Source organism: Schistocerca piceifrons, chromosome 5 (genome assembly GCF_021461385.2).
Source record: "Schistocerca piceifrons isolate TAMUIC-IGC-003096 chromosome 5, iqSchPice1.1, whole genome shotgun sequence".
NCBI lineage: Eukaryota > Metazoa > Arthropoda > Insecta > Orthoptera > Acrididae > Schistocerca > Schistocerca piceifrons.
In genome coordinates, this window is record NC_060142.1 from 62,567,393 (window position 1) to 62,592,554 (window position 25,162).

Below are 25,162 nucleotides of genomic sequence, written 5' to 3' on the forward strand. Positions count from 1 at the left end.
CTGCCTTGAATCATCAGTATCTGCTTTCACATAACAGCGTAACTGTATCAGCACTATTTATGAGTCTTTAATAACATCAGGAATCTTTTGTGGCTACTAGCATTTTACGATAGTACCACTTTGATCCCAACACAGTAACATCAAAAAGAGAAATTCCACCACTGCTTCTGTTAACTGTCAATGCAATTCATTTCGTCAACAAATATTACCACAAAAAATTGTCATTCGCATGAAATCCCAGTATACCACAAATAGCATTCAAAAAATGAGCAAGTATTTGATGCAAAGTGTTTTTTTTTATAGTTAACTTACTTTGACTCTTCACAACAGCATTTCAAATATCAAATGACTGTTCACAAATTAAAACAAGATCATGATACATGGCTTGAACACAAATAATTACAAAATTGGCAAAAGAAACGTGCAGTATACTGAGTAACTGGAAGCCTGTTTCACAAACACACTTTATTTCATCCACCACATGTTTCTCTAACACTTTCCAGACAGTACGGAACTAAAACAAATAATTTAAGATGAAAAACGCTTGCAGTATTTTATAAACACAGCCACAGTGTCAAAAATGACATCAAATAAATGGCAAAGGGGAGTACAAAAGCTGATAATGTTCGTAGCAATCACAATGCATGTGTTCTCACTTAACCAAGGCTGGGAAAAGGACAAATTGTAATGAAGAAAAATATTAAAAGCAAGAAATTATATCAAATACAAGTAATTTCATCTGAGAGGGAAAGTAAACATAGCCTATTAAAGAACAATACGACAAGTTTTTAACTAAAACTGATTTCATGAATTTAACACTTTATTCTGAATTACTTAAAAAGTTCCAGTCTACAGACAGACAGTACCCTGCTAGAAAAGTAAAAAAAAAGTACTGAAAACACAAAGGCTAATGGTTCCAGTTGCCTAAGTTCTATACCACAGTGACATTGTTTATTCATTCTCCAAACTTACAGGATACTCTTAATTAAAAGTATGCAATGAATTTTAAAATACGAAAACTGGGAAAAATCACAGAAATAATAAATTATTTAAGTGTTTCCATCACATATTTACAACAACCACCAGTCATTGTACTGGCATGATGATGAACACTTGACATTCAAAATACTAGTTTACAAAAGGACAATTACAGCCACAAAGCAAAATCAGTAGTATCAATATTTTGCATGAATTTCGAAAATAGTGCATTACATTAACATCTGCTTCTTCATTAACCACTAATGCAATATAAGATGTTTGATAGTGTCAAACCAAGTTCAGAGAATGCTGCAAGAATAAATGTGAAACCTATTGTTGTTCTGCATTTAATTTTATCATTCACATTAGGCACAATTCGCATTTCCATACACAGAGTCTTACACATACACACAGTTTTAAAACCATGAGTTTATGGAAGCAACCACAATGATCTCAAGCAATGTACACAAATGCAAACATTTCCAGATATCACACGTTTTCACAGTATGCTGTGAAAACTGGCCTTATTACTGAACAATCAGACATTGTGTATCGATTTTTCTTCACAATTATAACTGAACTTCATTGCTTTTATTCAGTCTTCATTTAACTGTACAGGTCATCATCACCATCTTCTTGGAAAGTTCCTGGCTGGCTTCCACTATTCCCTCCTTGTGATGGATTACCTGGGTTAGAACTTGGGAATCTGAAAAACAAAATGGCTTTTCAAAACAGTTCACAGAGGTATCTCTATCTTTAAAATCATTTCATGTACCAAATCACTAAGTCAGCCCAACACTTCAAACATCTTTTGTAAAACCCTGTAAATGCCCGACCACTGCAATTTCACATAAAATTACACAACAATACAATTAAAGTGCTTCCTATTTAACATGCTTGTTACTCATACGACAGTAGCACATTTTCAAAAAGGTTTGACAGATACACAAAATCTAGTTATAACAGGTAACAACTTAATAGGTAACACCACATAAAGACAATATTGGCTATTGTTAATACCAAACAAAGGAAAACACCTGTTTAGAACTGAACACTAATACTGCCACAAACCCAATGTAATGCAAAAACTAACTCCAACACAGATTGACTGGCAGTAGCATACTTCACGTCCCATTGGTAATTTTAAGTTTCTCTGCCGTTTACCTACCATGCATATATTAATAATACCTGCAACTAAACACACAAACAAGCAAATAAGTTTGAATCTCTGGTGCGTGTTCAATTTGAATAACTATGGAGAAAGGAGCTTAAGGAGGGCAGCAGTAAGGACGAGCTGGAGTTTTGTGGAAAAAAATAATAGTATTTCAACTGCAATATAATCCCAGACAGCAACACTACACCTTTAACATTAAATTAAGCTATTACAGCTACCCCCCTTCCATAGCAAACATTCCCTTCCCTACACCCTAGACTACTACTGCTCCCATTTCCAAAAAATTCAAATTCAGAAGCATCCCTCGCCACCCAGCCACAAATGTGTCAATACTTTTGCTATCTTCTTGAATTAGCAGCCAGAACTTCAAGTCAAGTTGTCACACTATTTCAAACATTCCACCTGGCTGTCATCCTCAATACTTTGCTCTGCCAAGGCTATGAATTTCTCTAGTGAAGAACTTTAGATTCTCTCTACTGATATCTTCCCCACACGACCTATGCAGCCTTTCATTGCCCTCCTAACCACTGTTACATCCTCATAAATATGATATTCCCACTGGCCAGCCATTCTCTCTCTCTGATCTTGTTAAGCATTGTGACATCTCACTTCAACATAGACCTAAAGGACAGAACACAGCCACAGGAAACCTAAATGAGGATAGCCAGCATGACAGTCTAGTGCCTGAACTATTAGGTATCTTTACTCAATATGTATGTGAGGTCTGTGCAAGAAATCAGTCTCATATTCCAGATTTCATCCAATCCTTTTTTCCTTGCGTTCAACAAACAGTTTTTGTTCCTAAAAACACAAATACATTTATTTCATTTATGGTTGACAGTGTTTGAAGCTTTTGTGTGGTACATAACTCGTTGCCATCCTTTTGTACTGATACTTCTCAGTATCTTTTTTGTACCCTTTACAATGACGGCAATTTTTTAATATTAAAAATACATCATAAAACAGGTTGAGGACAAATTTAACAATATTTATACAAGGTGTACAACTTTGCTTCTGCCGTTTTTTCCCCCAACATTTGAGGCTTTAATGAAACAAATTGGTCACATATGTATCATTCAAAGTATTTTCCATCACTGGCCACTATTTTCTCCCATCTTTCGGGCAGTGTACGAATTCTGCGCCGGAAAAATTGTTGATCTTTTAAAGCGATCCACAAATCGATCGAATTTGTGATTTCTTCATGAGATTGGAAGTGTTGGTCAGCTATGCCATGCACCATTGATCTAAACAGGTGATAGAAGGAGCAATGTCTGGAGAATACGGCGGGTCGGGTAGGGCTTCCTATTTTAACGTTTCCAAATACGTTTTGACCTCTTTTGTAATGTAGGGTTGAGCATTGTCATGCTGGAAAATCACTTTATCATGCCTCTCACTGTATTGCAGCCGTTTTGTCTTTTAATGCTCTGCTCAAATGCATTAATTGCGTCTGATAATGAACACCTGTGATTGTTTCACTTGGTTTTAACACCTCCTAGTACATGACACCGAGCTGGTCCCACCAAATGCAGAGCATGATCTTGGAGCCGCGAATATTCGGTTTGGCCGTCGACGTGGAAGCATGAGTGGGATATCCCCATGATTTTTTGCGTTTACAGTTATCGTAAAAGAACCCATTTTTCATCCCCGGTCACAATGTGATGCAGAAATCCCTTCTGTTTTTGCCTCTGAAGCAACTGCTCAAAAACACACAAACACTGTTCAATGTGTCTTGGTTTCAGCTCACATGGGACTAAGTTCCTTCTTTCTGAATCATGCCCCTAGCCTTGTGATATTTTGAAATGGCTTGCTGTGTTGCTCCCATTAATCGTGCCAATTCTTCTTGAGTTTGATGCGAGTCTTCACTCAGCAATCTCTCCAATTCTGCATCTTCGAAAACATTTTTTCTTCCACCACTATGATGGTCTACGACGTTAAAATCACCGTTCTTTAAGCATTGAAACCACTCACGACACGTTCCTTCACTAATAGCGTCCTTATCATACGCACTTGTGAGCATTTGATGAGACGCAGCTGCTGTTTTCTTCATATTGAAACAAAACAGTAACACCTCCCGTAAATGACTAGAATTAGGGTCATAAACTGACATTTTCAACCAAGAACAACTTTATGATGTAGACACAAATCAACTAATGTTTTGATGAGGTTATGCTGACCGATGTCCAACTAACTGCCCAACGTCTGTGATCTGTTTCTTTTGACTGCTACTTACCGTTGATGCCACCTATCGGCTAATGGCGGAAGCCAAGTTGTACACCTTGTATGTGTAAAAATCTCTTCATTCTAGTGCCTGTTCCCATATGTTTGCTGATAAAATGTACACCCTTGAGAGGATTTACATTATCTGCTAATAAAATGCTTTTTCTTGTTTTGTTTTTCACGTTTCACATACAATGACAACACATGTATCTGTTCTGACACCAATGTAGTAACATACTGAAGCTGAATTGGCACTAACAACTGAAGAGTGTGTTATATGCTGCATTCCACAATCTCTGCTATTAAAATGTGTCAAAGTCTTGTTTTGTTTAAGGCATGGGAGAATAGTGATGAAAAGTTATGTTACTCAAACGAAAGGAAAGATTATAGTTTAATACAAGTAGCTTAAGTTATATACCATCTTTCGAATATGTAATGAAAGTCTTATTTAGACCTAAGTAAGACTTTTCTTACAATTGCAAAAGCTGTGTATAGCCTATATTACTTGTATAACTGTGAATGCAGAAACAAAAAAACATGGCACATTTAATGTCCCCTCAATGAGTTCATCAGAGACAGAACACACACAAGAATGTTGGTTCTGGGTTGAAAGGGACTTAACATTTGAATCATGATCCTTTTTGTCCATTTAATAATCAAAGACTTACATCTTTCCAGGAGAAGATAAATGACGGACAGCCAAATTTATCTTTGTGGCATCATCTGAGACAGAGAAAGAGGAACAAACAGAGATAAGGAAAAAACCTCTAAAGGTAATGAAATGTTACAAGGTAGAAGAGGTATGGTAGTCTGAAGCAATCTGAGTCCATCTCCTCTTGAGTCTAGACTGCGAAGGGTGGTCAAGTTTCTACACCGAACTAGCAGTCAGTATAGAAAACAGGCTTGATGCCCAGATCACGTAAGAAACAGATTGCCCGATCGCTTGGTCTAGCAGGGAACCCTTGTCAGGGAACGACCACCAGGTGGCAACAGCGTCACACCCTTACTTCTGGAATCAACCACTAGATGGCACTCCGTTCTGTGAAATATGTGGCAACATCGGCCGAACGCGTGCAGCTTTCCACTATTTGGCGTCTGTGAAGTACAGCTTTTTCTGACATACCGGTGGTAGAGGATCGAGTCGTCATACTGAGGACCTACGAGTATATCAACTGTGGAGGGAGTAGACAAACAAATCCTGAACTAAAAATGTTCAGATTTCCCATCAACGATAAAGAAAGGTTACGCGAGTGGATTTTAAATTCAGGCAAATCAATAAATTAGTTACGAGTAAGAATTAATTAAGAGCCATAAGCATTCAATCCTATTTAAATTTTGTCGATGTTATATTCGATATAACGTGGCAGCCCTTGCTGTACAAGAATCATATCATATAATTTTTAAATGAAATCTTTGCTGCGATTTGGACTTTTTAAAACTGTTTATTCACTTCACTATCGTAATTTTGGGTGTAGAGGCATTTTTGTGTGCAATGTGAAAACTGAAACCAATATAACATATGGATAACAAAATGCAAAGCATAGTGTGGTAACATTTGGTAAACAATTTAAGAAGCATTACCTTACAAGACCTTTCCCTTGGTACTTGAAAATGGCTCTAGAGATGAAATCGCAACAGTGAAATAAATGAATAATAGTCGTCATCTAACTGCTAGATCATCGGTCCCTCTAAATCCTGGTATATACTAGAGCGAACGAAGGGAACGAGTGTAAAACCTCGTTTACACTGCTGCAAAAGAGTATTCATAGATAATTCGCCAATGTTCACTGCCATTCGTTTATACTTGTGAACAAGTGTTTATACTGGAATGAAGGGAGGAGAATAGAAGAGAACGAGCAGAACATGCAAACTTAGACGCTGCATATTTTTATTTTTTTTTATCTGTGTGCTAATAATCCTCACACAGCTTTCACTTGAAAACAATGCTACTTATAATAACATGTCTGCACGAGTGCGGATATCCCCAGTAATAACTGTGTTGCAGATAAAAGCGTACGTCTGTTGCAAATATTTGCGGGTTATCTTTAAACTGTACAAAGTAAATTTTTAACATAACTGTGGTTTGCCGTCTGTGGCTCTTCAAAGTTGACACCGCCAAAATATGCTCGAAAAACACGCTTTCACTTGTATATTACCGCGTTTGCAACCCCCTTTCAACAACAGTTCAAAATTCATCGTTTTGTGCACTCTTATATCATTTACGATAAGTTACATGCAAAGTAAAAGAATTTAAATTTGAAATGACTGTCACTGAAATATTTCCAGCCTTAATTCGCATCATAACCGAGTGCGCATTTTGAAAACTTTCTAGTGTTAACCTGCACGTGGAGATCTTTTTTACCACCATAATCCGTATCAGAAGAGCTGTATAGCAAGGAGGAAATAGACGGCATGGAAGGCGAGTCTAAAACCCTTGCGACTGCAATACAGTCTGCATTTAAACAGTAACTCGCGAGAAATGTTTGTGTGTTACTTTTCATTTATTTCATTTCGCATATGACTGTGAGAAATAAACTTGGTTTGTAGAATCACAGGAGCTAATCTACATTCTCAGACTGAAAACTCGGGAAAAACCACAGCCGATGATGAGCTACAGTCAGCAGTGTGACGAATGCATTTCGCGCGCAGCGCTCTAGCCGAACTCAAATCAGCGTCATTCACGTCACCGAAGATACAGCATTGCCAATTCCGCGACATGGACAGGTCAGTTAGCATTGTAGCGTCGCCTGTGACATCTGTTGACCGACGGGAAAACTATTTTTACGGTTGCCTGTTCCGCCGTAAGGACGGTCATCTGTTTCTTACGTGATCTGGGCTTGATGTTTCAGCCACAGTAGGTGAAGAAGGTAACATACTAGGGTAGGGAGAGGGAGGGGGGAAGGTAAAAGCACTGAAAGATTGAAAATACCTTGGTGATGAGCTTCAAATGAAAATATACGAACCACTCTCTGCTTCAGTGTTTACCACAAATAAGCAAAGTTGGGACACAAAAAGGATGTAGGCCACTAACAGAGCTATCATGATGACAGCAGAGCATTTCTTTCACCTGAAGATACGACCATACCAAACACGTATGGCTGGTACATAGATGGCAAAGGATATTAGATTCCTTTAGAGAAAGGATAAGGGAAGATCACCATGCAGTCCTGGACACCTTTATTGTAAGTAGGACAATAATGGAAATTCCTGGATGGAATAATATGTAATATATAGGAAAAGCAAGCCCCTCAGCTTTAGCAGACTGATACATGGCATACAGACATGTAATGTAAGACAGTACTAACTGGCTTTCGAGGTCCAGATCATCTGTCACGAGTGTACACATTCACAAAGGATGGGGAAGCAAGATAGTGTGAAGCACATGTTGCAAAGAGAGATTTAAGACAAGAGGGAGGGGTGTGTGTGTGTGTGTGTGTGTGTGTGTGTGTGTGTGTGTGTGTGTAGAGAGGGATGAAGGGATGTGTGGGGGAAGTAGGAAGGAAGGGACAGACGGAGTGAAACAGACAAAACTATGAGATGACTGATCCCTTGATCCTTTGTGTGTCAATACAGAAATAGCCCCAAGAAAGGAAGGGCAAAAAAACAAATCCCAATGGATTCTATTGTTTCTAAGAATCAGGAAAACAAAGACAGAAGAGGTAGACATGAGAGAGGGGTAAATGGTAAAGGAAGGAGAACTGCCCCATCCACAAAGCAGCTGGAGGCCCTCAGGACACGTTACGCAATCAGATACACCACAAGAAAAATATCAGGAAAAAGAACAATGGCAACGTGTCTGCCGGCCAATGACAGATGTAAAAGAATAAGAATTAAAATCTGGGAAGGAAGAGAGTTGTGATAAGGCAGTAGACGATCTGTTCGGGGCAGGAGGCAGTGGGAAATAGGTTACCAGAGGTTTAGGGCAGAGGGTTTGCAAATGTACAGTACATGCTGGGGACTCAATTCCCCCTTGTGTAGTTCAGAGAAACTTGTGCTAGAAGGGAGTATCCAAATGACATTCATACTAAAGTAGTTGTTGAAGTAATTTGTAGCATGGTGTGCTGCATTTATAACAAGTTCAAATGGTTCAAATGGCTCTGAGCACTATGGGACTTAAAATCTGAGGTCATCAGTCGCCTACAACTTAGAACTACTTAAACCTAACTAACCTAAGGACATCACACACCTCCATGCCCGAGGCAGGATGCGAACCTGCGACCGTAGCGGTCGCGCGGTTCCAGACTGAAGCGCCTAGAACCGCTCGGCTTATAACAAGTGGACAGCACACACTGCAGTTGCAAATAGAAAGTTTGGTACTTGTCATGCTCACATATGATACTGCACAGTAATTGTGGCTGACGTATGTAGGTGGTTCATATTGGCCACAGTGAGCCATTCCTCGTTCCAAGCCTCCAGAAGCTGAAACTGTAGGGTTGACCGTAAGTAGGAACCTGGTATCCTTATCTTCTGAGTTTCCATCAACATAGCTTCCTTTACGTACTGGTCTACAAGATCATTCCCAAGAATCACTACATGACTTATGTCCAAAGGTATCCAATTAAAATCCCATTATCATGGAGACGAGAAACAAGCAGTGCGTAGGGAGAGCATCGGCTTCACACTGGCTGCTTAGAGTATCATTACAGATTTGAAAACGTTCAGGAATGCAAGTGCAAGTATAATGGAGGGCTTATAGCAACTAATTCTGCTGAAAAATTAACTACAACCAGAGTGTATTGTCTGATTAAATTACTTGACAACTGACACTTCATGTGTTGGAGGTGTCTTCCTCCAAACAGAGCACTCAATGCTGTGCCTGAACTGTTTGCCATTGCCAAACTGCCACAACAAACTGGCAGTTCACTTACAATTCCTTGTCTGGCATTTTTTCTTCTTGGGCTTGAATTCCAAATACTGGATCCAGCTCTTATTTGGCATTTCATCACACATGATAAACACACTCAGAACACCACACACAAAACAATGGCAACGAAATCACACACATTTCGTACACACCACTAAACAAAGACTACTGGATTCTTTTGTACAAGATGTGATTCGACTTGACATATTCAAATATTATCATCACAGAGATTGGCTTGCAGAAGGTAAACTTCGTACAACCTGATAGGAAACCAAACTTCTAAATCCAGCAAATGATCGTTGCAACTGGTCGTACAGATCAATAAATTTAACATTAGTAACTTTTGATCTTCCATAGAACAGTGCTAAGCCTTAAGTTTGAGAAATCCAAGGTCGTGGGTTCGAATCCTGGCGAGTGATGAATTTTTTGATTTTTAAATCTTTATCAAAATGACTTTTTATTATTTTCAATTGGTTCCAATGTAGTTTCATTTTTAATCTTTTATTTGCTCTTATTTTTCTTCCTATCATTCTTTTTACATTTGGAATATGCTTGTGTCACACACAACCTGTAAATGAATTCCAACCAGAACTGCTCATCAATCGGTATCACGTCAGCTTGCACAGCACAAGCAAGATTTTTAGTGCTGAAACTAAATTTTTTCTGAGTAGTCGCTGTAAGGAAAGCGAGCACGATTAACAGTTCTGCTGAAGATTGCTGTCCAAGCTTTTCTCCGATACACTGCACATGAAGAGGTTATGTTAGGACATGAGCATAAATTCAAGGCTACAAAATGCATTGCCTGCAGCAGTTCAGTCACTGGTTGTTTTAAATCAGCTGCAGACAGAGCATCTCGCATTCACGCCATACCTGACAGCAGCTGCTTCCAACATCACTACACATAACATGAACACCATTTCAGCACTTGTTAAGTGATCTGCCGTCTTTACATGTCATCTTTAACAGAACAGCAGCTGACGTGGCAACACTGCAGCACCAAGTGACAGACGTCTGCTATCGAGTCATTTTAAATGGACTATGAGCTACCCAGGGGCTGCAGAAGGTGAGAAGACACAGCCACCGATGTCATTTTAGACCTTCAAAACAGGCAGAACAGATAACTGGAACCATAAAATTTGCTCAGTGCCAAAAGAAACAAAATCCAAAATGCTGAGATGTCTAAAATTTCCTTTGATTCAATAGAAAGGTGTGACCAGGTATTTGGCTGATGTTTTGAACCATAGGGATGGAGGGGCGTGAAGTAAATCTGGAAGGGGGCAAAGGCACCAGTCGCAACATGGATCCCACTGTAGTGAACAGGATCCAGTAGTTTTAACACTGAAGTGGTCACTGATCCATAAGCAAGACACCTGTAATGCAGTCTGGATAGGACAAGTGCTTCTTAGAGAGGGTCGATGTTTTCTGCATTCCTGGAGAAATGACTGAGGAAGCAGAATGCATTCAGTTTCAACTGGTAATTCTTTTTAATATGGCAAATATGTGGTAACCATGTCAACTAAGCATCAAATGAAAGTAAAAAAAAAGAAAAATAATCAGACTCTTACCAAAATGAGCCATCCATTACAAAGGTGAAATTCTGGATGTAGATGAACAGGTGTGTGTAAACAGTAGATGAACAGTTGTGTGTGAACGGAAGTGCGTACCACATCTTTGTAGTGGAAAACTGAAACCGATGACAGCCCAGGACTGTGCTTTCCTGATGGCACTTTGCAGCTGGCTTTCAACAACATTCATGGATGAAGAATTGTAATAAATACAAAAGTTGTCTACGTATAGGGACAGTGAGACCATAGGCCCCACAGCCTCTGCAAGCCACTAATTACAATCAGAAAAAGGACCACACTCAGTATGGGCTCAGTGGGTCTCCATTCTCCTGTATATGGAGAGTGCTAAAGAGCATTACAACGCTGGCTAGAACCACGCAGAGAGATAGAAAACTCAAAAAATAATCTGGAGGGGAGGGGACTTTAAAATTCCACTCACACAGTGAGGTAAAGCCACGAAATTTCGCAGTACTTCCTTAAGTCAAGAAAACAGTAAGTGAGGTGTTGGCAACATGCAAAGGCTGTCCTTACAGCAGACTCTGGTCAACTTTTTAAGTCAGTTGGCCCCTCTAAATCTACACTGAATGTTGTACAAAGAACCCCTAATCTCAAGAGTCACACAACTGTCAGTGCACCACACAGTCAAGCAACTTACACAGAACATTAATGAGGTTGCTGGGTCTATGGCCATCCATTTCACAAACTCAGTTTAAAAACTGGGACAATCGTGCTTTTCCTCCACTAGGATGGAAACACACCCATACATCAGATATGACTGAAGTCTCAAGTAAGTGGTGTCAGTAATCCACAGATTCCACCAGGATAAAGCACCCCATTGTAACCAAGGACCAAAGCACTGAGGAGCTCCCATTCACTGAAAGTAGCATTATATGGTTCCAGACATTGAGCAGTGAAAGACAGGTTCTTATCTTCTACTCTAGATAGAAAGCTGAGTAGTAGTCATTGGATGCAGATGCTTGAGCAATGTACACCACAAAGCTTTCTGTGGTAATATTACATTCAGAATCAATATTGCTAAATTCGAGGATACCCCATAAATACTGATTGCTAGTCACTGACTACAGATAAAATGAAACTTGGCCAATAATTGTGAACAAGAGGTATGGGTTCCTACAGCAGCAACACGTTTCCCTATGTTCTTTCTTCTGGTGTTTTGTAAAGTAGTGTGTGCAAGTTGAGAGCCTTTTACAGGCAATGAGGTTTTCCACTAAAGAGGCAGAGTTTATATTGTTGGAGAATCCACAGGCTATCTTTAATTGTCTTAGCGATTTCCTATGTCCAAAACGAGCCTGGTTTCTGACAATATGTTGCTGAAGAAAGGGGACTTGCCAATACTGTTGCTCTTCGTATTGAAGTAGTTGTCTCTCATGTGTTGAAAGAATGCCAATTGGCTCCGTCGTCTATAGTGCTCAGTTGGGTAACTGTGGGAGGGTCATGACAATCTGGGAATGACTGATCTCAAAGAGAGCAGTCATGTACCGTCCACTGGAATTATGGGAGAAAGCTGGGGCTACAATCGAGGGATTGACGGCTGTATACTTTTCAAGTGCCACTCTAAAATGAGTTTTTGTGATTACTTGTTTCGTCAGAGTACCTATGTTAGTTGTTCTAACACCACCACAATGCACTGTGCATTTTGAAATCGCCCAAGAAATAGGGAAAGGTAGCTGATGGATCAAGTCAGCTATCTTCTGATATGTCAGCACTCTGTCTGGACAGAGAGCAGCATTACACTGAAGAAAACCCACAAATGCCACACCCAAACAGCCATATATTAGCATACACTAGCTAATGCCATTGCAGAGCAACCCTTATTTTTGAAACAGGCATGACGATTACTAAGATTAGAGGTATATGTTCTTGCACAGTTTTAACTCTGGTTGGGGATTATTTGGTCGTGTATCAAGAAGCTATCCTGCAGCCCGTAACTCTTGCCTCCAATGAGCCAATGTCGAGCCAAGAGGCAATATTGATCTGTTGAGAAGGTTCAGAGGAAGGTAACCCTCTGCTGGGCATGGATGCCAGATCAGCAAGACTTTTTCTACATGTTGGCGTAGTGGGAACAGAGGCACAGGGAGTCCTCGACCACCTCACACGCACATCCATCTGGGTCTTACATTGAGGAAAAAGCAGATTACTTCTCCTTTATCATAGATGGAGGATTAGTAACCATGTTTGTGAAGTTTGTGGTCATTTGAATTGGATGGAGGCATACATATTCTTTCTCCAACTCAGAACAGTAACAAGGTCCTCCACATATAGAGGTACTGGGATTGTGTGCCGATGTGTCAAAAAACATTTGAAACACTGTTTGGGTGGTGGAAAGTAAGGCTTTAAATCACAAAGTAGACCATTACTTTGATCTTTTCAGGTAATCCATTCCTTTGAAAGCCGAAGTGAAGGCTGCAGTGCCCACTTTTATTCTTTTGCTCCCACTAGACATGGCAAACAAACCATTTTGTTTTTCAATATAATGGAAGGAAACATTCCACGTGGGAAAAATTATATATAAAAACAAAGATGAGGTGACTTACCGAACAAAAGCGCTGGCAGGTCGATAGATACACAAACAAACACAAACATACACACAAAATTCAAGCTTTCGCAACAAACTGTTGCCTCATCAGGAAAGAGGGAAGGAGAGGGGAAGACGAAAGGAAGTGGGTTTTAAGGGAGAGGGTAAGGAGTCATTCCAATCCCGGGAGCGGAAAGACTTACCTTAGGGGGAAAAAGGACAGGTATACACTAGCACACACGCACATATCCATCCACACATACAGACACAAGCAGACATATTTAAATATGTCTGCTTGTGTCTGTATGTGTGGATGGATATGTGCGTGTGTGCTAGTGTATACCTGTCCTTTTTTCCCCCTAAGGTAAGTCTTTCCGCTCCCGGGATTGGAATGACTCCTTACCCTCTCCCTTAAAACCCACTTCCTTTCGTCTTCCCCTCTCCTTCCCTCTTTCCTGATGAGGCACCAGTTTGTTGCGAAAGCTTGAATTTTGTGTGTATGTTTGTGTTTGTTTGTGTATCTATCGACCTGCCAGCATTTTGTTTTTCATCTGCATATGTGAAATCTCAATGAAAAATAATGCCCTGGATCATGTTGGGGCTGTTTGGTTGGTGACGGTGACAGATGTCACAGAGCGTCTTGCAGGAGAGCAATATCTGTGACTGAGCAGGTACCGCTGTTATAATAGGAACTCAGTCGTTGAGTATTTTGCTAATGAGTGCTACTTCCCAGAATTTTTCTTAAATATGTTCAACAACGAACAATCTTTTTACTCAAAAAGGCTCACCACCAACTCGGGTGCTAGCTAGGTGTTGATAGAAGTATTTCTTGACATTCTATTACATTTACTTTCTTCCCATGGCGTGGTAAGTGGATGGAAAGCTACTGGAGCGCACCTTTCTGCACTGAACTGACTTGTTCTACCTGGTGAAGCCGCTGGGACCTTGTGATTACCAGCCCACCGAAATCTGGTGTACCAAGGTGCCAACTCACTCTGACCAAACTCATCTTGTCACAACAATGGCTGCCTGGCACACGACACTGTTGCTCAGAACTGATGTGTCCCAGACACAAGACGCACATATGTCTTGGCATGTATGGCGAGTTTGCAGCTCTAGTACCAACAGTGTATTTCTTACACTGTTGACCACAAGCAACAAGTGGAAAAGGCAGCAGAAAGGTCATGTACTCTTCTACATGATCACACTGGACCAAAAATTCTTACCCAGGATACATCACACTAGTATTTTGTAACTCTGCCTATAAGAGTCAATTTGATGCAGAAGAAATTCCATAACTTTCTTCAGGTAGAGTGAAACCTCACTTTTACAATTTTCAAGGGACTTCAAAAAAATTGTGTAAAATGGGGGAAATGTAAAATGTGGGAAATAATGTTTTAAGCCGTAGAAGTTTCGTATAGGATTCCCCCTTGCATTTTAGCACTGCATGTGCACAATAGGCATCAAAATACTTGTCAAGGACTTTATTATCAGATAAAAGTTTATTATCTAATGAAAACTGCTGATGTAACGGCCGATAACTGTCTGGGAAGTAGAAATGTCTGACTCATTTCATAAGTCATAATCGATGTTTTTGGCAAGCATGCAGCTGCCATTTATTTGTTAAATAATGAAACATTGCACGAGTTATGTATTTTTTCACACTAAGCTCAATGTGTTTCGAGAATTTTTTCTCCTTGTTAAATAGAAATATTTACGTTAAGTATTTTTGTGGCATTTGCATGTATGTTGTTCTGTGTCTCTTGTACTGTATTCGTCTTTTTGAGGTTATCAGGTACTGTGCCGCCTCAGTTATGCAGATAAATATCTCACACACACACACACACACACACACACACACACACACAAAAATCACGTACATTGTTTAAGTAACATCACAAAAAATACATACGTAATATGTAAATACTGCATCTGACAACAAGAATAATTTCTCGAAACACGTTTTGTCCTGCATGAAAAAGTACATAATTGGTGCTGTGTTTAAACCAGAAAGATGTAAACTTGTAGCACAAGTGGCTAAACAACAAAACACGCTAAATATGATTCAACAAAGGTGTAACGATGATCACAACAGTTACGAATTTGCATATGTGGAGTACAGATGGTTTGGAAATGGTTGTGATTGGTCAGGATATATTTATTCCAATGAATCTTTACCACCCAGAAGTGGTATTTGGAACTCTGAAATCGATTTTGGGAGCACCATGTAAACGGCGAGCTAGTTACTCCCATCAGCCACCACACCGAGTGGAGCTTGGCAGCGGCAAAAGATACTGCACGAATTGCTCCAACTTTTACACATTCTCCACTCCAAGTCTGAGCAGCGGAGTGCCCTGGTGTAAAGAAACTTAACCACGTAATGTTTGTAAGCACCACTTGACGGCCGACTTCATGCCAACGTCATTTTACGTCAAGTTTTTTCTCCATGAACATTTTTTTCATAAAGCATAAACTGCAGGAAAATTATAAATATGTTAACGCAAATTTAGGTGCGAGTTAAGATTGTGGACATAAGAAATTTGATGGGAGCGAAAAAAAATTTCGTAAATGGTGGTAAAACGTTAATTCCAGGAATGTGAAAGGGGGGTTATACTGTAAAGTCTACCCAGCTGAAGCCACTCATTGATGATACCATTACAAAGATCTAGAAGTTGCAGCCATGTTGACTGATATGTTTCACCAGCTGTTTCAAATAGTCACTTTCTATGGGATTAAGATGGGCGATTCAGTGAGCCTGTCCAGTTGCGACAAGGTACCAGTATGTTCATAAAATGAGCATTTGTGCACACCTGTGAACACAAATATTGTCTGCAAGTATCAGAATGTCCACAGCATACCCACCATGAAGATGTAGAGAAAGGGCAACCCTGTCACTGAGAATATTCACACAAATATCCCAGTTATGTTCATAGTAACCACACTGCAGAGCCCAAAGACATCACACAAAAAACACCTCTGAACATCACTGACTCGCCTCCAGCATGAATGACACTGCACTATGGGTTAACACCACACTGGGACATCAGTGCACGCAATGCCTTGTATCACTTGGAAAATGACAAAAATCACAAATCATCATTTCCAGAGAGCAGCTGTGCAGTTTCTGTAATTTTTGGCCTACTGAAGGTGTGTAGCTTTATGTGGTGCTGAGAGCAATGGCCTATTGCAAGGTACCCGACTGAAATATTCACAGTACACAGTGTCCTTTACAATGTTCATTTGGAATTTGAGGACATGGACCTGCATGCACTGACAGCAGAAATTACTGTCAGGTTTGAGACAGATTGTCATCAATAAGAAATGACACACCTGTCCATCTCTGCTCCCTGTTGGTTAGGATCTTTTTGTCCTCTGTTATTAATCTGTATGTAACACAGCCTACCGGTCCTTTTCGAAAGGAACCATCCGACAGTAATTGTCTTAAATGATTTATGAAAACCCTAGAACGCTAAGTCTGGACAGATGGACAGAGATTTGAACTAAACAAATGTAAATTCACTAGTACTATTTTCACTAGAAAATAGTCTCATCTTTATGAATTTCCCCTTGATGGAAGGCGAAACTACACACAAATTTAGTATCCTTTTAGCAATGATGAGATTTTGCTAGGGATCGAACAACTTTTGCAAACAATGCAAAATTTGGACGGACAGTAATTTCAGTCTTCCTAAGTTCCAATAACAAAGATGATTTCAGAAGGAGACACACAGACAAGTTTCAAATTTCACTTGCTTACAAATATTTAGGTTAGTTTATCGTTTTCTCCAGAACTTTAATTGTCCCATGTAGATCCAAAGTACTAATGATTGTGTACATTGTTACACAAGCATGAGCAGCTCAGGAAATATTTTACATACCTGAAATTCGTTCCAAATCCTCTGGACTGTTGCAAGGTCTGTGCAAACATTTCATACTTGCGGATATCATTGTCTGATACAGATCTTCTTGCAAATCTCATGGCTTCTTCAAAATGAGCACGTGTAATTTCAGGAACTGGATCTTCTTCATCCATCTGCAGCAACAAACATTTGCATAACATGAACGTAATATAAGAAATGACTGGATAGCTTTGGCAATAAATTGCTCAGTTATGTATACAATTATGTGCAGATTGTTTTACTCTCTTCATTTCAGTTCATCATGCATCTTCTTGCTAATATATTTTTATTTAAAGTTGTACATACCACAAGTCAATTATATATGTAACATTCTATTTAACAAGTAAAACATAAGACATTTAAAGATGAAGATACAGAGGAATTTCAAAGTTAATACAATTACAGAACAAATGTACTAAATAAACTTTAGTGCAAGACTACTGAATCAGTCCAATATAAAATATACTCACATAGGCAATTTTTGATTGAATACTGAATTTCTCTGGCAGGAATAATTCTTTTCATCTCAAACATCTTAAACTACCTTTCAAAAGAATTTTTTGGGTGAAGCAATCACATTAGAATTAGAATACCATCACTTTCACAGGAGAATCCGTAAACAATGGAGACTGTTTAACACACAGGCAGTGAAGGATGTACTAGATGTGTGGGTTACATTTTAACATTGAATCCTAAGAACAAGTGACATGTTCTTATTGACAGCCTGTAGTAATTACAATGTTTATAGGTTGGGAAAACAGCAAATTTTTATTCAAAGCATTTGTTTCACACCCAGGTTGAAGTGTCTCTGATGAAGTGTGTTAAATCATATAAACAGTACAATTCACGCAGTGTGGTTCACAGAAATCAATTATCAAATTTTAAAAATGATGAAATTTTTGAATAATAGTTTGGAACTAGATCACCTTTCGAGGGTGGGGGGTAGGGGGGAATGAATTTTCAGAACTTGATTACACAAATGTGAGATGGAAGGTGGAAACTAAGTTGCAGCTAAAGAAAGCTGAAACAATCATCAAGAACATAATTTTACAAGTTTCAAATGTTCTGGTTTATCTTTCAATTCAGTAACCTGTCTTTTGTAACAGTTATTTCAATACACACACTGAGTACTTTGATGAAACCAATGGAATTCAGGATCCTGTTAATAGATAATTCTCTCTCTGCAAGTTTTTTGATCCAATTACTTCCTTAAAAATAAAATCAGAAAACCAGATGTGCTATGACACTATTCCAGAACTTAAGCAGAAAAAAAAAAATCAAACCTAATTCATTACAGAAATAAAGGAGGGGATTGAGAACACTCTTGCACTTGCATCGTTATTTGCTTTTCACTTGACGCACTGAGAGATTTGTCACATTCAGGATACGGCATGTAACCATAACCACCTCATGGATACTTCAACAACCAGCAGGCTATGATGTGGAACAAACAGGAACAACTCTTACTCAAAAACAACAACAGGGCTACTTTTGTGTCATTCATTTTAATGCACTGCCAACATGCAAATATGTTCGACAAGGAAATGGCTTTTGGGGGAGAGTTAAAGTCATTTCTCGTTGAGAAGTATTTGTAAAATGTAAGTGAATATGTTAGCATATAGGGTTACCAGTCCCCCATTTATTGTTGAGTACTTGCTAATTTGCTAACTGATGTACAATCTATGCAGTGTTTGCCTCTGCAAAATAATGTTTTTGCTGTTAGTTTTCTGTTTCCTCTGTTCAGGATGCAGTGCAATATACCTCTAGCCATCCTGACTGGAGTTTTCCTAAGTTGTTAAGGTGAATGCTAAGATAGTTCCTATGATTAGGCCATGGTCACCTTCCTGCCTTATCTTTGCCTAATCCTGTCCTACTTTATGTTTTGACCTAGTGAATCAGTAACTAATGAAAAGAGAAACGTCATTTTTGCACAAAGGACATGTTCTCTGGCTGAAAAGCAAAGCCAGGAGTGATATACATGTAATAATGTGGCTTAATGCAACTGTCTCATATGCTAGTATGAAATCCAGGCACAGATGTAATGAAACAGTAAACCCAGATGATGTATTAGACAGTGTAGACTGAAACAGGTGTTGATGCACGAGCCAGTTAACAATGTAATATTTGGGACACAAAGAATGAAATTCACTGTTTTTCTTTTTCTTTACCACTTCAAGACCACTATTAATCACAGACTGCCATTTCATTGCCACCTTAGCATGCTTCCATGCATTTCCCTTCAGCTCGTCTCTCTGCACATGTATGTTTCCACCCCAAAAACTCTGCTGTTTCATTATCCCAACATACCACTGATTTATCCATGAGCATATAATAATCAACTGAGAATTCTCATGCCCTGTAGTTGGCAGCAACTGGACACTTCAAAATTTTCACATCTGCATGTACTACTACTGAGTGAATCAAAGAGTGATAGTTTGACTAGAGTTGCATACTTCCCACGAGAACTGGATGAAGAGAAGGATACGCACTGTCATGTACTATTTAATCACATGTATTACGGATATTGCACAGGCACCATTCGTGGTCAAACACCACAGCACAACCTGCTGGCTTAACTAGCGTCTGCATTTATATTCAAAGGGTCTTAACATTTGTCCACCTCCAAAGTGACAAAATGTATGTCAGTTCCTCATTACCATCACAATTAGATAAGAGTTTTTCACAGTAGTATGATCTTTCTATTTAGGGACGAAGCCCACCAACCCCTCCCACTGATCTTGTGTCACATCTAGGATAACAGTTCTTCACATGCGAAATGAACAATCATCCCCAGACTTGAGGGAAAAACTAGACATATTTTCAACAATAGATAAGTATGAATTAACAATATTAGTAAGCTGCTACCATCAGATTTACAATGTTTATACGTGGGAACTGTGGAAAGCCATATTTCAAATGTTATTTTTAAAAATTCCGTAATTTTTGTTTTACTTGCTGTTATCCCTTCCACTGAAAGACTTAATATGGGACAATAAATACTGCTTGAAGATCCTAGAACTGTTGGAAACAAGGGAAAACTGGCAGAAAGGCAGCAACGACAGAGTCAAGGTACTACTCTGGGCAAAGTAACTATTGCATTACTGACCACTTCAAAAACTTTCACATCAGAATGACTTTTTTATTTTGAAGAGAGAAACAAACACATAGTAACAACATTATTCATAAGTGGAATGTTTAGTAGTGTGTGGTAAGTGATCCCACTCATACAGCTTAACTTTGATAATGAATTATGAAAATTTTCATTTAAGAGAAAGATAATGTTGAAAATGTTGAAAGGGAGTGAGACAGGGTTGTAGCCTATCCCCGATGTTATTCAACATTTATATTGAGCAAGCAGCAAAGGAAACAAAAGAAAAATTTGGAGTAGGTATTAAAATCCATGGAGGAGAAATAAAAACTGAGGTTCGCCGATGACATTGTAATTCTGTCAGAGACAGCAAAGGACTTGGAAGAGCAGTTGAACGGAATGGACAGTGTCTTGAAAGGAGGGTATAAGATGAACTTCAACAAAAGCAAAACAAGGATAATGGAATGTAGTCGAATTAAGTCGGGTGATGCTGAGGGAATTAGATTAGGAAATGAGACACTTAAAGTGGTAAAGGAGTTTTGCTATTTGGGGAACAAAATAACTGATGATGGTCGAAGTAGAGAGGATATAAAATGTAGACTGGCAATGGCAAGGAAAGCGTTTCTGAAGAAGAGAAATTTGTTAACATTGAGCATGGATTTAAGTATGAGGAAGTCGTTTCTGAAAGTATTTGTATGGAGTGTAGCCATGTATGGAAGTGAAACATGGACGATAAATAGTTTAGACACAAAGAGAATAGAAGCTTTCAAAATGTGGTGCTACAGAAGAATGCTGAAGATTAGATGGGCAGATCACATAACTAATGAGGAGGTATTGAACAGAATTGGGGAGAAGAGGAGTTTGTGGCACAACTTGACTAGAAGAAGGGATAGGTTGGTAGGACATGTTCTCAGGTATCAAAAAAATGATTCAAATGGCTCTGAGCACTATGGGACTTAACTTCTAACGTCATCCGTCCCCTAGAACTGAGGCATCAAGGGATCACCAATTTAGTACTGGAGGGCAGCGTGGAGGGTAAAAATCGTAGAGGGAGACCAAGAGATGAATACACTAAGCAGATTCAGAAGGATGTAGGTTGCAGTAGGTACTGGGAGATGATGAAGCTTGCGCAGGATAGAGTAGCATGGAGGGCTGCATCAAACCGGTCTCAGGACTGAAGAAAACAACAACAACAACAACAACAACAACGTTGAAAATGGTAATCCACAAATTCCTGTATACCTTCCCCATGGTTGATGTGGTAAAGATACATAGAAAAGTTCATACATAAGAATTTGCTTACAAGGGAACCTCCCCATCGCAGCCCCCTCAGATTTAGTTATATAAGTTGGCACAGTGGATAAGCCTTGAAAAACTGAACACAGATCAATCGAGAAAATAGGAAGAAGTTGTGTGAGACTATAAATATAAAATCTGAGTAGTTCATGTGCAATATATGCAACATCAAGGACAGTGTGAGTTCAGGAGGGCTGTGGTCCCGTGGTTAGCATGAGCAGCCGCGGAACGACAGGTTCTTGGTTCTAGGCTTCCCTCGAGTGAAAAAGTTTAATTTTTTATTTTCAGACAATTATTATCTGTCCGTCCGTCCGTCCGATGTGAGGGTAACTGCACCGTAGTATGGGGACGCTACACCACACTTCGTTGGGAGTGACTATCACATCCACACGAAAACCTAAATCGGGCAAGGTAGAAGAATCTTTTTACCCATTCGCCAAGTGTACAAGTTAGGTGGGTCGACAACATATTCCTGTCGTGTGACGCACATGCCGTCACCAGTGTCGTATAGAATATATCTGATGTGTTTTCCTGTGGAGGAATCGGTTGACCTATGACCTTGCGATCAAATGTTTTCGGTTCCCATTGGAGAGGCATGTCCTTTCTCACTCCACGGAAGACTTGAACCAAGGACCTGTCGTTCTGCAGCTGCTCACACTAACCACAGGACCACGGCGCTCCTGAGTTCACACTGTCCTTTATGTTGCCTATCTTGCGCATGGATTACTCAGTTTGTATATTTTGCTTATTTTTTTCGTAGTTCCACACAACTTCTTCCTGTTTTCTCGATTGATCTGTGTTCACTTTTTCAAGGCCTATCCTCTGTGCCAACTTACAGCTAAATCTGAGGGGGGTGCGATGGGGAGGTTCCCTTGTTAGGATCCTGATATTAGACAGCCAATTCGCCAGGCTCCATTGTATGAACTTTTGTATAACCTTAAAAAATGCACGCCTTTTCGGTCATAATTTTGTAGTGTGACTGATGTACATTTCTGCCCACAAAACAGAGTTCTATCCTGATTGTACCGACAACAGTTTCTGTACATGCATACAAAACTCACAAATGTAAAGAAGAGTCTTTGTATGCACACTGAAGAATGTACCAAAATTAAGTACTTACATCCATTGCAAGATTTGGATTGTTAGCTCGCTCTCTTTCTCTTCTCACTTCAGCTTCGATACTTTGTCGAATTGCCAATTTACAGGCTCGCTGACATATCTCAGTTAAGTCTGCTCCTGAATAGCCGTGGGTGACCTTAGCTATGTACGTCAGATCGACATCCTGAAACAAAATTATTCACACTGTATAGCTACACTACGACATTTACACCGAAAAATTTTACAAGCCTGTTCACTTCTACAATACGTACCTTTGCAACAGGCGACTTGCGTAAGTTGGCTCTGAAAATAGCTTCCCTCGACTTTTCATCTGGCAAAGGAATGTAAATGAGCTGGTCAAGCCTACCAGGCCTTAGTATAGCAGGATCAATAATGTCAGGACGATTTGTGGCACCAATTATAAATACATTTTTCTTTGCACCCATTCCATCCATTTCAGTCAAGATCTGATTTATTACTCTATCAGCAGCTCCACCAGCATCACCGACATTACCACCTCTGGATTTTGCAATTGAATCAAGTTCATCAAAAAACAACACACATGGTGCTGCAGCTCTTGCCTATACAAAGAGACAAAAATCAGAAGTTAGCAATCACAATAAGACCCAATAAGCACGTATTTTACTAACTGTCAGAACACATACCTTATCAAAGACATCTCTAACATTTGCTTCAGACTCTCCAAACCACATTGTTAGCAATTCAGGTCCCTTCACAGAAATAAAATTAGCTTGACATTCATTCGCTATGGCTTTTGCAAGTAGTGTCTTTCCACAACCTGGTGGCCCATAGAAAAGCACCCCTCTTGATGGTTGCATACCAAATTTCAAGAACTTGTCTGGGTGTTCTACAGGATACTACACGAGAGAAAACAAACTTCAATTTTCAATGTAACAGCTATGACCAAGCTGCATTCAGTAATTGTATTATTATAACAAAAATAAAAACAATGTTTTGTCTTCAAAAACTAACCTGTACAAGCTCTTGCAGCTCTCTCTTCACGTTTTCTAAACCACCTATGTCTTCCCAAGTGACATTCGGCACCTCAACAACTGTTTCCCTTAGAGCACTTGGGCTACTCTTACTCATGGCATACTGGAATACGACAAGTAAAAGATATGCATATTAAAATACTTAAGATATCTTAAAATTCATTACAGATGCAAATGTGAGAAATATTAACACATGAGAAGACTGTAGTAACAAAGTACCAACTAAAAAAAAAGTGACTTATTTACCCTGAAATCCTCCATAGTAACTGCCAGAGAGCTCAGCACTTCAGCATCTATCTGATCATCCTCTAGATCAATAAGATCCATTTTCTCTCTAATCTGCTGCAAAGCTGCCTCTGAACACAGAGAAGCTAAATCAGCACCAACATGACCGTGTGTTTCTGCTGCAATCTGGAAATAAAAAATATGATTCAAGCAGTATGTTTATAAAAGGAAGGTAAAAGAGGACCAAGAATCTGACTTACCTGTTCCAAATCTACATCATCTGCAAGCTTCATATTCTTTGTATGAATACGTAATATTTCAAGACGACCAGTTGCATCAGGAATACCAATATCTATTTCCCGATCAAAACGACCAAAGCGCCTCAGGGCACCATCTATGGAATTCGGTCGGTTTGTAGCAGCCATTACAATAACATGTGAACTCTGTTTTAAGCCATCCATGAGGGTCAGGAGCTGTGAAACTATGCGGCGCTCAACTTCTCCGTGTGTCTAAGGAAAACAAGAAGGGTTTAATTATGTACTCTTTACGTACAATGACTTAGTACCTAATTTTCAGAGGCTTGTTTTTAAATGTGTCTGCCCGCCCTGTTCCAAGTTTCCATTTCTGGAGCTTTTACAACTGGGCTTTTTATTTTGTCGCAAATATTGTTAACATTTATTATTTATATTTTCAATAATTTTTTTCATAAAACACTTTTGAAGAGAAGGCGAAGAAGAAGAAAGGGGAGTAGACATAATATGGAGTCAATGCAGCCGAAAGGAAATGCAGTAATGTTCAACAGAAGTGACAATGTCTGAGGCATGTGAGATTGCAGGGAATGGAGGATGCTACATTAAAAGTAAAGCATTAAGTAACACTGATATTAACTTACAAGAAACCATCAGCTCCTACAAATGAAAGGGGGGAGGGGGGTGGGGGGTGGAGGAGGAGGAAGAGTTGTCTCACAGAGCTGCATAATGGTCCCTCCCAATTGTCAATATGCAGAACAGAAGTAAAGATCAACCAAAGGTATCTTCATACCCAAGACATTTTAAATTGTGATTGGTTTCAACTATGCCTGTCTTCAGAATCAACACATAGGGGGCATATGAAAATCAACATATCTACGACAAGCATTGTCACGTGGTCAAATCCAGTCACAATTTACAATGTGCTCTGTGATAATGTATGGAGTAGGTAAAAATGTGC

The 25,162-nt window shown here is 39.4% G+C and overlaps 1 protein-coding gene across 1 annotated transcript in view; it reads right to left on the reverse strand.

Moving 5' to 3' along the window:
* Positions 1-450: 450 nt before the first annotated feature.
* Positions 451-25,162, reverse strand: part of LOC124798054 (transitional endoplasmic reticulum ATPase TER94) — a 55,211-nt gene continuing 30,499 nt past the window's right edge. The window contains exons 7-14 of the mRNA XM_047261280.1: positions 24,214-24,462; positions 23,975-24,139; positions 23,709-23,831; positions 23,381-23,593; positions 22,988-23,296; positions 22,738-22,899; positions 17,213-17,367; positions 451-1,684 (exon numbers count right to left, since the gene is read on the reverse strand). Of these exons, the coding sequence (XP_047117236.1) occupies positions 1,585-1,684; positions 17,213-17,367; positions 22,738-22,899; positions 22,988-23,296; positions 23,381-23,593; positions 23,709-23,831; positions 23,975-24,139; positions 24,214-24,462 (1,476 nt within the window). The 3' untranslated portion in view covers positions 451-1,584. The remainder of the gene's footprint in view (positions 1,685-17,212; positions 17,368-22,737; positions 22,900-22,987; positions 23,297-23,380; positions 23,594-23,708; positions 23,832-23,974; positions 24,140-24,213; positions 24,463-25,162) is intronic.